General features: G+C 41.7%; 1 protein-coding gene across 1 annotated transcript in view; it reads right to left on the bottom strand.

Annotated features, from left to right (window-relative positions):
- Positions 1-15,321, bottom strand: part of LOC128125609 (MHC class I-like protein MILL2) — a 29,032-nt gene that overhangs the window by 5,033 nt on the left and 8,678 nt on the right. Inside the window, exons 2-5 of the mRNA XM_052763189.1 lie at positions 5,092-5,355; positions 4,604-4,876; positions 1,683-1,961; positions 1,449-1,580 (exon numbers count right to left, since the gene is read on the bottom strand). Coding sequence (XP_052619149.1) covers positions 1,483-1,580; positions 1,683-1,961; positions 4,604-4,876; positions 5,092-5,355 — 914 coding nt within the window. The 3' untranslated portion in view covers positions 1,449-1,482. The remainder of the gene's footprint in view (positions 1-1,448; positions 1,581-1,682; positions 1,962-4,603; positions 4,877-5,091; positions 5,356-15,321) is intronic.

Raw genomic sequence — 15,321 nt, 5'->3', positions numbered from 1 at the left:
CCATCTAGCCTCTGGGTCCTGGCACTCCAGGCAGTGTCAGGGGTGGGCTCATTCCTTTGGCATGGGTCTGAGGCTGGACCAGTCATTGGTTGGCCACTCCCACAATCTCTATATCACCCTTACCCCAGCACATACCATAGTCAGAACACAATGTAGGTCTAAGGTTATATAGCTCAGTTGGGGTCCAGACACCTACATTAGAAGTCTTGCCTGGTCACAGGAAGTTGCCAGTTCAATGTAGGATTCCACTATTGCTAGGAGTGTTAGCTGGGATCATCCTTGTAGATTCCTGGGAGTTTCCTTTGCACCAGGTTTCTACTGACCCTGAAATACCCCCTTCCCCATTGGTTCTTTCAGTACTCTCCCCCAAACCACCCCACCTGATTCCCGACCCCACCCCCACCTTGATTGGACATATGTAAAGTCACACACCCAGTTTTCTTTAATTGTTAATCTCAGACCTTAGAAATGAATATCATACATATTATTTTTAAGTCTTATCCTTAACTACATTAAGTGTCTTACTCACACCTTTGTAACTTATGAAAACCTTTTAGTTTTTCAGTCTATAATCATATATCCATATAATCTTTATACATCAATCTTTATTCATTAAATAATTTGAATCATTTTATAACAACTTACCATTTTAATGCCATATCTCATGTTTATAACATCTTTATTTTTAAAACCATCATAGTAATATACATAGATCTCCCATTATTATTTTTTTTTTAAATTGGTTGGGAGGGCCTACTCACCTCCTTTTAGTGAAGGAGTATTAACATTCAACAAATTTTGTTGTGTTCATTTTAGGCTGCCATGGCTGAAGTTAGGAGGATGGTAGTGCACTTAGATGATAGACTAGAAGTCCTGTATTGGATCTTCAGAGAGCCATTTGATTATTAATACGGACTTAAAGACACCACAGGAATTAAAATATCTTCAAAATCTTTAAATGTCTGTATTTATGTATACATATACTGCCTCAACCAGATGTTTCATGAATATCTTTTCAGGATAAGTTTCCATGTATGAATCAAGATGATTATTGGAATAGACATCATCGTCTGGTGAATTGCCTGCCTCTTAATCATGTTTTAAGTTACCAGGTCTCCTTCTGTGTTGTTTGGCTCTTTGCTTTCTGTGTATTTGCTGAAGAGATGGGAACATTTGTGGTTTGCCACAATCTGGACTTTGCTGTGGGTGTCCTGCCTGCTTTCCTGTCCCTGTGTTTCCTAATGTATCTAAGAACACATGGGAAGCAGCACCGTACATCCACCAGGGGGCGCTGCCTCCCTAGAGCCGGAAGGTTAACAGGTCCTGGGGTCCTTCCCTTCACCAGTGGGGCAAAAAGTCGCTTACGTGACTTCACCTTTCCACCTGTACAACTTACAAAGAGAAGAAAAGGCCTGTCACCCTCTTTCACACCCTGCAGGGATGCTCACCTGGTCTCTTGCTGTCCTGTGTGTTCTTGCTGCTCTAGGCACTGGCTAGAAATACCAACATGGCAGGAAAAGCAGAAGCTGTAAGAGCAGAAGCTGAGCTGGTGGCTTTACCAGTTTTCCTGGCTTGAGGTCCTGGAGAGCACCAGAAAAGTTATAGTGATTGTATTCCACAGGGGCTTCCCGACCCTGCCTCCCCGCTTCCCCCTTAGAGTGATGCTTGCCCCATTTACTCACCAAGGAGTGTAGGGACATCGATGTTTTGGCTTCGGTGCCTCAGGCGACAGGTAAAGTGTGGTTCCTGTCCAGGAGGAACCCAAATAGACACCCAGGTCTGGAAGGTCCCATCCCCACTGGGAAGGATGGTCCCAGGGCCAAAGGAATACTGCTGTGCCGGCTTCCCATCCTGAAGCCAGGCCAGGGTGGCCTCACGAGGATACAAATTAAAAGCCCGGCACGTCAGGGTGATCCTGCCCACTGGGTATGGCCTTCTGGACACTGTCACCTTCGGGGGACCTGAGAGAAGATAAAGGGAGTCAGTGAGGTGAGGACCTTTCTATCTCTACATGGAGTGTAGCCCAGAAGAACCACCCCGTTCATATTTGCTTCCAGCCTCCCCTCCTTAGATGGCACAGCTCCCAGTGGGTATAGGACTGTGGGAGGCTGGGGCTAGGCTCCACTGGCCCTTGATGCTCTTGAGGATCCGTCCCTTCTTTACATGCTGATGATGAGAGGACATGGTGTCCCTGCTGTCACGGGCCAGCAGTCCCTCTTTCCAGCACAGGTCACAGATGAACAACAGGCACTGAGAGGACAGAGGCTCAGTGCTTATAGGGGCCACAGATCAGACCGTGGTGGGCTGTGCCTCTTCTCTAGGACAAAGCCAGCTCCGCAGTCTCTAGGGGACAGGTGAGGGACTCTCTAAGTACAGTCAGCTGACTGTGGCCATGATTCTTTGTTCCTGGAGTTGGCCAAAAACTGATGACTGGTCTTTTTTCCTCCACAAATATCCTAGGACATTCTGTTATTATCTGTTACAAGATTTAATCAAAGCTTTAAACCTCACACTTCAGATCCCAGACAGGTGCATTATCATAACACTAGAAAGGTAGAGGCAGGTGGTAGGTGAATTATGAGACTCTGTTTTCTAAAAAAGACAAGCCAAATAAAAAATTAAACTTGATCTTTTAAATATTTTAGAATTATTTACTTTATTGTATGTATATGAATGTTTTGCCTGCAAGAATGTACATGTACCACGTGTAACCTAGTGCTTACAAATTCAGCAAAAGGTATTGGATCCCCTAGAACTGGAGTGACAAATGATTTTAAGCTCCCTCATGGATACTGGGAATTCACCCTGGGTCCTCTGCAAGATCAACCAGAGCTCTTACCCACTGAGCTATCTGCTAAGCCCCAACTTGGGGGTGGGGATGGCAAAGACACAGGTTAGAAACAAAGCATGTCAGAGTGTGCCACCCCACTGCAGAACTGTGGTGGGTCACAGTCATCTCCTGCACACCTGCTGAAAGATGAGGCAGAGCTCAGTGAGGCTGAGGACCCCAAAGGCCTTTCCTGGTGAGAACCTGAGGGCAGGAACAACCAGTTATTATGTAGTATCACCCTGTGGATGTTTTCCAGCCTCCTTTCCCTGGGAGACAGGCCACCTATGGTCAGATGAGTATATGGGATTCTCACACAGCTCCATTGGCCCTGACAATCTATGGGTGTCAGCCTCCACCTACCTGGAGAACTTGAGATGATATGAAGATCTTACCGTCAGAGGCCAGCTGATCCAAGCCTGTGATGCAGAAGACTTTGTAGACGCTGATGGGACAAAGAGCTTCTTTGGTCTACATGGGCTCGACACCTGACCTCAGTAGACTGTAGCTCCTTATGCCACAGAAAAAAAGAAAGCCTGTTCTGCATGTTCTAAGGCACAGTGAGGGACCAGCCTTCCTAGGACAGGGAACTGACCGGGGTCCTGATGGTTTGCCTAAGGCTTCAAGATTTCCCCTTGAAGTTCCCTGGATGGTCAGTGGTTTCTTCATCCTGACTACCCTCTCACCACACTGGTTTCTGTGGACACTCTGTAGGGTCTCTGTGTACATGATGCCCAGCAGAGAGTGTGGATCACAATAGGCAAGAAGGAAGTCTGGTTGAACACTGAGCAGTAGCCAGTGTTTGTTCAAACTTTGAGAGTCTGATCCCGGGTAGTTTGTTTTAGGTATTTTTAAGTTCAGTACAATTGGAAAAAAAGATTGCTGGTGATAATTAACTCAATCCTGTGTGCACAATGAAGCTCAATGCATGACTATATCAAAAGTCTTGTAAAGTACCAGTGACATTGTCCATAAAAATAGATTCTATAGATTAACTGAAAAATCTACAGATTAACTGAAAAAAGAAACAAGTTCATGATGAAGGTCTAGAGGAGGATAGTGTTGTAGATTGGATGAGTCAAACAAGATTAAGATAAGGGTCTTGGGGAGCCTGTGTGCCCTGATCATACAGATTGCTCAAAGATCAGGAGGCTCTTACCCTTGTCACTCTGCTCCCAAATTCCTGGGTGAAAAACATCTCTCCCTTTGGAGAGACAACCCTTTGTGTTCAACATTCTCCTGATTCCCAGATGCTTATCAGTGAGCACAAGGACCCAAAGGCCCACTACTGCTCTGTGTTTTTGACACAAGTTTAAATTGAAGAAGCAGCACTGAACTTGATCTTCCTTAATCAAGACCAGAACAAGAGCAGAATGACTTTGACCCATGACACAGAATAGGTTGTGAACCAGCTCCAGGGGCAGAAGTCTCCCGTCTCAACTCCCCATCATGATGACCCCATCTAACGGACAGGACTCCACACACCCAGTTGTCTCAGTTCATCAAAGTGAGCATCCCAGAATGTGGGGCAATCTGATGAAATCTAAGATTGCTGACATTTGGGGACTTATAACTATGGACTTATGTCAGAGACACCTAAGCTTCCCCACTTAAGGTGCATAACAGAGGCTCTAGAGGAGATTACTCACACTCCATCTCAGTGTCACCTTAGACTATGTGATGCTTGTCTAATTTAGTGAGAATGCAGTACCTCATAAGCACTGTGGTAAGTTGCAATCAGACTCAGTGAATGGACCCACCCACCAATAGTCATACCTGTATCCATCAACTGGTTCTCCAAATAAATCAAATGTCTCTGGAGATGATCAGGACATATGTCATTCAGAAAAGTCTTAATTTGATCCACACTGGGGACATGTTCCTCCCAGAATGTCTTGGATGAGTGTGCTGAAGGCACGACCACTTTCCATGTTGGGATCTTCTGGTCAAAGGTGAGGAAGTCTTGCCCATCATAGCCCAAGCGCCAGAAGCCTCCAGTGTTGTTTCCTTGGGTTTCACAGCCAAAAGTTGCCTGAAGGGTGTGAATGCCTGGCCATACCAGGCAGAGACTTGTCACCTTATTTTTAAGGACCTTATTTCTGTCTTAAGGTGAGTTGGGCACATCCTGTGACCTCTCAGGATTCAGGTCCTGCATCCCTCACAGAAGCATCACTGGTTTATTCAATCATCCTAGCTGTGTCCAGCTCCAACCCTGACTTTAGAGACCAGAGTTGAATTCTGTGCTTCTGTCCCTGCCTACTCACCTCCATGCTGGCCCTTCTGGGTCATGACCTCAGTCAGCATCCTCACGAGTTGCTCCTCCTTCTCCTGCAAGTCCTCAGTCTCTCTTGTCCAGATCTCATCTCCTCCTTGTCTCTTGATCCTAGGCCCCCAGGGCTCTGCTCTTCTCCTGTAGCCATCATAGCGCAGGAAGAGCACATTGTCAATGTATCCCTGGGCCCTGAATTCGAACTCCCTTGACCCCTCCTGAGACAAGGCCATGAGGTCATAGTGTAGAGTATGGGTTCCTGAGAGAGGAAGAGAAAGATGACACAATTAACAAGTTGATGGTTTTCATAGTCAGCTCTGCCTTGAGGAATTGAGCTCAGACTGTATTCTGTTGCTGTGTGAGTGTGAGAAGCCAAGAGGAGTGTTTTGTTAGAGCATGAAAGAGAAAAGAAATGAAGAGAATGAGTGAGAGTCAGAAGGAGAGATTGTAGTAGAGAGATGTAAAATGTCCTTCTGGTGTCTGAGGTCCTGGGAACCATGAAGCCATGGTGCTCTGGGTATCTTCTGCTGCCACCCAGGGCCCTGGTGTTGTCTGGGCCTGGGCTGCTGCTGCGGGTCATGTGTGTGTCTGTGGCCCTACAGCAGCCAGGGTCTGATTCAATGTCTGTGGCCCCTATTGCATTTGAAGACCATGTGGCTGCCTGGTGTCTGATTCCTCTTTCTCTCTTGCTATATGTCTCTGTAACTTTAACACTAACCAATAATATTCTGATAGAAGAGTACTAAACACTATAATATCATAGTTACAAGCTCTGGATTTTAAATTCCCTTTGCTTGCTTCTTAATATGTCTAAAATTTCTCTCTTTTGTAAACTTAAAAGTTCTTCTAAGCTCCATGGAGTTGGCTTGGACCTACCTGGACAGGTCAGATTCACTCCAGATAAGTATCACTTAATCTTTCCATGGTCCCAGGACCCACCTCCCTCAACCTGGAACCCGTCAGGGATGCCCCCTCACCCATCTTTCCTTCCCCTCCAAGTACCAGGATCTAAGAAAAATTTTTCTAAACTTCATCTTCTGCCTCACCAGCATCTTGTCCGGTCCAAACTGTCAGATAGATCCAAGTGGCACCGGAGGATGATTCCACAGAGATCAAACAGCTGCAAAGACAATCAGCTACCTCAGGATGACTGGATAAGCCCTCCCCCACCCCCAATAACTAATGGCCACCACATCAGCTGGAAGCAGTTTTGAGAGACCTGGTAACCCCATTCCCATCCACCTGCCACCCCTAACCCCTCACTTTTTATAGCAACAAAAAGGGTGGAATGTCATCATTCCCGACAGCCTCCTAGCCACTTCCAGAGTCCCATGACTGACCATGTGCTGCTAGCATTCTTGCAAAATGCTCTGTCACTCCAGGGCCTTATGTCCTACATAATCTATGCGCATGTGTGGTATGGTTACATAAGCTCCTATATGCATGCTGCATGATCGAGGTGATCCTTAAAAGCAGACTCCACCCATTTCCCACCCTTTACCGCACATTTCCTCTCTGGCAGGCTTGCTCACTTGCCCGTCTTTCCTACTTGCCCCCCCCAACCCCCGCCCCTTAATAAAACTCTTGAAGTGGATTTTGTTGTATCTTGTGGTCTGTTCTCTTGCCCAGTAAATAACAGGTAGATGATGGTTGGAGATCTGAGGAAATTATGTCAGAAGAATTCAGTTATCTGGTTTACAGGGGCTTTCAGCAAGTCCAGAGCTCACTGGTTTTGTGGTACTACCTGAAGCTGACATGTTGAAGGCTGTTTTGAAGCAATTTGCCATCCACAGTTGCTTACTGGATGGTATCTGTCAGCTGAGGTGACATCTGCTGGGACAGACTAGGGACAGAAGGGTAAGTTCAACAACTTAGGGAAAATCTTTATCTTGACTGTACACTTGAAACTTCCAGGGCTGTGGTCCTGGTAGTTGGGGAGGTGGAAGGAATCACAACATCGGGAGAGGGTGGGAGCCCAGGCTCAGGGAGAGGCAGTAGGCAGGAGAGCTTAGACTGTTGACTAAACAGTCTAAGTATGTATCTGTGTCCCTTTGACCTGTGACAGGTGGGTCCACGTTGAGACTCCCTGAAGTTACATGAGTTTTTTAAAGTTTACAAAAGAAAAGAGATAAAAGTTTCAGAAGCATCAGCATGACTGCTGTCTACAATCTGCATGAAATGTGGAGTGTAGAAAAATCAGTTAACATGTGTCTGTACCAGCTTGACCCTCCCATTTCCCTATTTTTTCATCCCCCACTCCTCACCCTCTGCCACCCCCCCTCCCAGTCCACTCATGTAGATCTCATCCACTTCTCCTTCAGGGGGTTGTGGTGGTATTTTACTTGTACTGAAATGTGATTTTAATTGTATGTTAATAAATAAAGTTGTCTGGGCGTCAGAGCTATTAGAGCCATAGCAAATGCGTGGCGGCGGTGGCACACGCCTTTAAGGACCTGGAGGGCAGTACATTCAGGCAGTGACGAGGCAGTCACATGTTTGGGTTTACAACCAATGAGAAGGCAGAACAGAAAGACTATAAAGACATACACACACAGGAAGTAGGTCCCTTTTCGGAGAGCTCTCTTGGCTGAAGAGGATCCCTGAATCAGGAAGGGTGAGGCTCTTAGCTCTGACCTCTTGGCTTTCTTCTCTGAATCGGCTCTGTGTTTCTTATTTAATAAGACCGTTGGTTACATCTGCATTTGGCGCCCAACGTGACAAGAATCCATTAAAAACCGCTTAACTTGGCTTGGAGGCAGGTCACGTTTCCCGCCAGGGCGGCCGGCTCCCTAGCCCAGGCCCAGGTCGGCTTGGTCTCAGGCCGGACTAACTTTGAGCTACTTGCTTAAAGCCGGTGCTACAGACAATTCAGGCCTGCCCTGCCGAACAGGGCCCCTGCCTGTAAAGCCAATGCACGTGGTTGGAGCTTAAGGTAGCCAGAGAAAGGCTTGACTAGGCTCAAGCGGGAACACGTGGCTGGATTCAAGCTCTTAGGCAGAACTTGCGGCTACGGTTCTTGGTGTTCTCTCTCTCTCTCTCTCTCTCTCTCTGGATTCACACCTCGGACACTAGGTGGCTGTTTTGAAATTCCCTCAGATTTGTACTGTTCTATGAGGACTTGGTAAGTCACTTAACATATCGAATATTTTAAAGGAAACTATTTAAAAGAGAAATTTTTTTCCACATTAAAAAATAAATGGGTTTTCTGTGTTCATTGGAAGAAAATTGGGCTTTGTTTGCAATTTTAGACAGTCTGACAATGGAACAGCTATATGAGAAGATTAATGTTGATCGAATTATGCATTTTATTACTATGCTTATTCTCATTTTACTATTTAAAAAGATAGTCAATTTAAGTGCCAGGATGACAGCTTTAGAAAAACTTGATAAACCTGTAAAAACTCAGACAGAAGAAACTAACAGTGAAGTTGCTTCAAGATTGGATCATAGGGTTACAGAAAGAAAGCCTGTTTTCACACAGTCACCCTTAGTTTGTCCAGTAACCGTATAGCAGTTGCCTGATCAAATGACTACACAAAATATTTGGGCTCCAATTGAAATGTTAGATTTACGAAGGTTTAAGGAGGCAATAGTATCTTATGGCATGCATTCCCCATATGTAAAGCAAATGTTAAACTCTTGGTCAACATATAATAGGATTGTACCACAGGATTGGCGGGAGCTGGCACAAGCTGGTCTTGAACCCAGTCAAAGGCTTCAGTGGCTAACTTGGTTCAAGGATGAAGCTAAAAATATAGAAAAACAGTGGAGGGATAAAGGAATACAAGTCTGCCAGGATCAGCTTATTGGAGAAGGTCAATATGCTTCAGCACAAGCACAATGTTTATATGATATCCAAACCCTAATTTTATGTCGAACAGCAGCCTTGAATGCGTGGGACAGAGTTGAGGAACCAGGAAAAAAAACTGAGTCATTTACAAAGGTTGTACAAGGCCCAAAAGAGTCTTTCACAGATTTTTTACAAAGACTGACTTCAGCAGTAAAGAGAATGGTCCTGGATTCAGAAGCTAGTAAGATAATAATTGAATCTTTGGCCTTTGAGAATGGGAATGCAGCATGCAAAACAATAATCAGGCCATTAAAGGCAAGATCTGCACCTTTGGAAGATTGGATTAGAGACACGGTTAATGTTGAAGCTCATGAGCATGATGATACGTGGGTAGGAGAAGCAATTTCAAAAGGTTTGAGGAATGTTAGATGTTTTGGATGTGGAAAGCAAGGACATTTGAAAAGGGACTGTAAACAGGTCATTCCTAGAAACAATGTTTCTTCAAGGAACAATGGCAACAGACTGTCCCTTCCTTCTGGAGTATGCAGAAGGTGTGGTAAGGGAAAACACTGGACCAACGAGTGTAGATCAACAAGGGACAGACAGGGTAATCCTTTGCCTCAGTCTTTGGGAAACTCCCAGAGGGGCCTCATGCAGGCCCCAATAACAAATCCAGTTCAAACCTTTCCTGCAGTCATAGAGGAAACCCCTACTCAGAGCAATTAAGTAACCAAATGCCTATTGGAATAAGTCATGCTGGTCAGGATGATGAAACAGAGAGAATAGAAAATTCAGGAGAAAACATAAAGAAAATTTTTTGGCAAACTTCTATTAATGAACAAAGACCAAAATTATCGATAAAAATAAATGGTGTTTTGTTGTCTGGTCTGGTAGACACAGGTGCGGACCTTACCATAATTGCACCAGAATTTTGGCATCCAACTTGGCCTCTTCAGGAGGTAAACATTCAACTGTTAGGAATTGGGACATTATCTCAGGTGAAACAGAGTGCAAGATGGCTCGAATGTATAGGTCCAGAAGGACAGAGAGCAAAATTAAAACCATATGTGGCTAACATACCTATGAACCTGTGGGGTCCAGACTTGTTACAACAATGGAATACTCAGATTAACATCCCTCCAATCTCAGAAACAAATCATAAACTAGCACATGTTTCTGAGAGAAATATTAGAAGGCATTATTCTGAGTGGTCACCAGCCATCCATATTATACAAGAACAGGGCACAACAACTGATGATCTTCCAAAAAAAACAACAGCTCTACCTTTAAAATGGTTAACAGACAAGCCTGTATGGGTCCAGCAATGGTCTTTAACAACAGAGAAACTCCAGGCTTTAGAAGAGCTGGTAGAAGAACAGTTAAATGCTCAGCATATTGAAGAATCAACCAGCCCTTGGAATTCTCCTGTATTTGTTATTAAGAAGAAATCTGGTAAATGGAGAATGGTAACAGACCTTAGAGCAATTAACAAAGTAATTCAGCCAATGGGCTCTCTACAATCTGGAATTCCTTTGCCTACTCTGTTACCAAAAGGATGGCCTCTCATAGTTATTGATTTAAAAGACTGTTTCTTTTCAATACCCTTACAAGAAAAAGACAGAGAAAGATTTGCTTTCACAGTGCCTACTTACAATAATTCTCAACCGGTTAAAAGATTTCAATGGAGGGTCCTCCCACAGGGAATGTTGAATAGCCCAACCCTGGGCCAATATTTTGTACAACAGCCATTGGAAGTGATACGTAAAAAAATTCCTAAATCTCTAATTTATCATTATATGGATGATATTTTACTAGCTGACTCAAATGCAGATACTTTAGAAAGAATGTTTGAAGAAGTAAAGAAAATTTTGCCTTGCTGGGGATTACAAATTGCTCCTGAAAAGATACAAAGAGGAGATTCTATTAATTATTTAGGATATAAAATAGAGCTACAAAAAATTAGACCCCAAAAGGTGCAAATTAGGAGAGATAGACTACAGACTCTTAATGACTTTCAAAGATTATTTGGAGATATTTCTCATCTATGAACTATTGTTGGGGTAAAAAATGATGAATTGCATAATTTGTTCAAAACCTTAGAAGGTGACAAGGACTTAAATAGTCCAAGAGAATTATCACCTGAAGCTGAGAAAGAATTGGCCTTGGTAGAAAAGAAAGTACATGAAGGACACGTGGATCGTATTGATCCAAAGCTGGATTGCATTTTGGTTATTTTACCTTCTAGGCATTCTCCTACAGGAATATTAATGCAGAGGGGAGATATTATATTAGAATGGATATTTTTACCAAATAAACCAAATAAAAAATTAAAAACTTATGTGGAAAAAATCTCTGACTTGATTTGGAAAGGAAAATTGAGACTTCGTCAATTAGCAGGAATAGACCCAGCAGAAATTGTCGTACCTTTAACTAAGGAGGATATTGAAAAATTATGGACAGAAAGTGAACCTTGGCAAAGAGCTTGCAGTAATTTTTTGGGAGAAATTAACAGCAAATATCCCAAAAGTGATAGAATTGATCTTATAAAGAGAGCTGATTGGATCTTGCCTCGAATTGTACGGGAAAAACCCATATCTGGAGTTCGTACATTTTATACAGATGCCAACAAACAAGAAAAGGCAGGTTGCAAATCAGAAAATTTAAGTAAAGTGGTTCAAAGTCCTTATAATTCAGTTCAAAAATCAGAATTGTATGCTATTCTGTTGGTATTAATGGATTTTTCAGAACCTCTCAACATAGTAACTGACTCTCAGTATGCTGAAAGAATAGTATTACATATTGAAACTGCAGAATTTATCCCTGATGCTTCAGAATTAACTACGTTATTTATTCAATTACAAGATACAATCAGGAAAAGGAGTCATCCTTTATATATAACTCACATCTGATCCCATACTGGTCTGCCAGGCCCTCTAGCACAAGGCAATGATGAGATTGATAAATTATTGATAGGAAATGTGCTGGAGGCCTCAGAATTTCATAAAAAACATCATGTCAATAGTAAAGGTTTAAAAAAGGATTTTTTCCATAACCTGGCAACAAGTCAAATAAATAGTAAAGAAATGTCCTACTTGTTCCTTCTACAATCAAACGCCATTACCAGCAGGATGTAACCCAAAGGGTACTCAAAGGAATGAAATATGGCAGATGGACGTGTTTCACTTTGCAGAATTTGGAAAACTGAAATATGTACATCACACTATCGATACTTATTCAGGATTTCAGTGGGCAACTGCTTTGAGTTCTGAAAAAGCTGATTCTGTAATCACTCATTTGCTAGAAGTTATGGCCATCATGGGTATACCTGCACAAATCAAAACTGATAATGCTCCATCATATGTCTCTGTTAAAATGAAACAGTTTTTTGCTTATTACAATATAAAGCATATTACAGGCATTCCACATAATCCTACAGGTCAAGCAGTTATAGAAAGATCAAACAGAACTCTAAAGGATATGCTAAATAAACAGAAAGGGGTAACAAAAACCCCCAGAAACAGACTGCATAATGCTCTATTAACTTTGAATTTTCTTAATGCCAATGAGAAAGGAACAACAGCTGCAGAGAGACATTGGATAATAGAAAAAACTACAGAATTAAATCAGCCTATAAACTTTAAGGATGTGCTGACCTCAGAATGGAAACCAGGGTATGTGTTACATTGGGGATGAGGTTTTGCTTTTGTTTCTACAGGAGAAGATAAGCTGTGGGTACCATCAAAATTGATAAAGGTTCGATTTGAACAAGAGAGTCCTCTTAATTAGAGGAGGTGATAGTTCATCAACCATCATGAACATCCAATTTAAACTAACTTATACTAGTAACACATGCCTTTTCATTTAATCAGATAATAACTTGCCAAAAAGGAACATCCCCAAAATTAGTCTTGGGGAAAGGTTTTTTTTTTTGTTTTTTAGGAGAATGAAGGTTAAGGAATCTGAAGAACACTGGACAAATGAGACAACTGAAGAAAAGGGACAAATCATCTATCCCAGGAAACAGAGTGAAACGGCGTATGGGTATATATTATCTAAAAATTTTTATGTCTTCCTAAATGTTTGTTTCTGCTTTTCTCTAAAAATTTAACACTATTGGTCTTCTAATAGTCCCAGTTCAATTAAAATTTAAAGCTGACTTTAGAGTTGGAGAATGGCTCTCTCCTTCTTTAAACTCAAGCATGTTGTTAAAAGGAAAATGCAAACCCCCTGTATCAAGCCAGAATAAAAGAGCCATCTCCTGCTATGGGACAGGAGAAAAGCCAAATTAATTAAGGGACTATTCTATTACTAATCTCAACTCTTTGATTCTATTCTGATTCTTTAAAACTTTTCTTAAAGTATAAATTTCATATCAAAATTTACAAGATTAATATATATAGATATATAGTTATATATACATTTTAAACTTTGTTGAGATATGAATGGTCATATAGAGTACTAATTAATTCTAGAAAAAAGGCTTCAATTAGCTGCATATACATGTCTTTGTGTTCGAGTCTCTTATCAGTTTTCTGCAGGAAATCACGGCCAGGCCTAACATCAACTGAAGTCTCCAGGAAGAAGTTGGGGCCCCACAACAACAACAATTCCACGTGGACAATAATAATATCACTAAGCTGACAAACATCATCTACAGATCAGCTTTGAACTACAAGGTGCTCAGAGCAATTTTGAGATGACTAGCTGAGATGATCCAGTCTCAAAGACTACTTGAATAAGGACTTGAGATAAACCTTGAACTTTGGCATTATACACAGACTGGATAATGAAGGATATGGTTACCTTTCCTAGAATTTGACAATTAACCTAAAATTTTTCTTTCAGGATAAAGATAACTTCGCCCATACCCAGAAGGAAGCAATTTTAAGAATACGACGCCCACATTCCCAAAGAGGTGGTGTGGGGCGGGTGGTTTTTTGGTCTTTTTAATGGGTTTTGGGTCTGGGATAATTTTCATTGTTTAGGGGGTTGGTTACAAGTTGTTATCAACGGTTAGGAAAAAGGCTAAGCAAAGGAGATTAGATTTAAGGTTCTTGTTTAAAAAAAAAAAGAAAGAGAAAGAAAGAAGAAGAAAAAGACAATTACTAGTTTTAAATACTTTACATTGGATTGGATTGTTTTATATTGTATACAAATTATATATATTGAAATTGATATTGTTAGAAAATGCTATATGTATATTTCTAATTGTACTTACACCGTTCATTTAACAATGCAATTTTCTGATCCTTGAATATTATTATTACCAACTATTAGGATATAAAGAAATGAAAGTTAGTAGTTAGACATTACAATAGAACTTGTAGTCATATTAGATATGTTTTAAAAATTGAGCAGATATATTTTAGACAGGTCATCTTCAAACCCTTCAGAGATCTACAGAATATGGCATTTGAAATGTTTTAATAACTTAGAAAATTTTTCTTTTTTGTTATGATTATGAGACATGTCGGCTCCTGGCAGTACCAATCTACTTCAGAGAAAATATAGGCATTGAAGAAACTGCATATGGAGTTAACTTTCATTGTGGCAAAAGTTAGCCACTGGACAACAAAGTATCCTCGAATCAACTGCTGACAAAATGGACAGACAGGACATGAAACAAAGGACTACTGATTCTTGCCTAAACAAACGTGGTTATGGCTTTATCAAAAGGCATCTTCTGAGGCCAGGACAATATGGCACCATCCCTGAAGTGGCCTTCGCAATTTGGAAAAGGTACAGTGCCCTTTTCTTCAAAGGCAGCTGAACAGGCAGTGGGCCGATGGCTTCTGATGTGCAATGGAACAGCAGCTGAAACAGTTATTCTTGAAGAGTAACTAAGCTCACGCCTCTCAATAGTAGACTGGCATTTGATAGAGGGATGTGGAGAAGAACAGGATGCTGAGATGAAGCCATATATACACAGCCAAGAAGAATGGACAGCTGAATTAAAAAACCATCAACAATTTCCAGAATTTAAAATCCTGAATCATGACATGACACTAGTGGAATTCAGGTGTTTCTGGTACATGGACTGCTCTCACCCAATGTGAGGTTGAACTGATGACCTTGTGTACATCCTTCTTCACAAATGAGTCTGTCAGATATGCTAAGCCTATAGGCTGAAGATGATGCCCCAACACTGTGGAGAAACCTCAGGTGACTGTCCAGGCAGCTGGCTGTTTCTGTCAACTCACAAATTTTTTGGAAGTTGCTTGCATGCACTTTCTGTTTTTATTTTTGTTAGCTAATATTATTTCCTTCTTGGGTCTCTGAGGGAGTTGAAGATTAGGTAGTTATAGTTGAAGGTTAGTTAGTTATAGTTGAAGATTAATTAGGATAGAAAGTGAATTAGATACATTTTGGACTTAACAAAATAGGATAGATAATGAAATTATTTTCTCTGAATTTGTCAAATACAAATGGACTAGA

The sequence above is a fragment of the Peromyscus californicus genome, unplaced genomic scaffold (genome assembly GCF_007827085.1).
Source record: "Peromyscus californicus insignis strain IS unplaced genomic scaffold, ASM782708v3 Scaffold_4__1_contigs__length_199733344, whole genome shotgun sequence".
Classification (NCBI taxonomy): Eukaryota; Metazoa; Chordata; class Mammalia; order Rodentia; family Cricetidae; genus Peromyscus; species Peromyscus californicus.
Note: the sequence above shows the minus strand (reverse complement) of the source record. Positions and strands in the feature narration are given on the sequence as shown.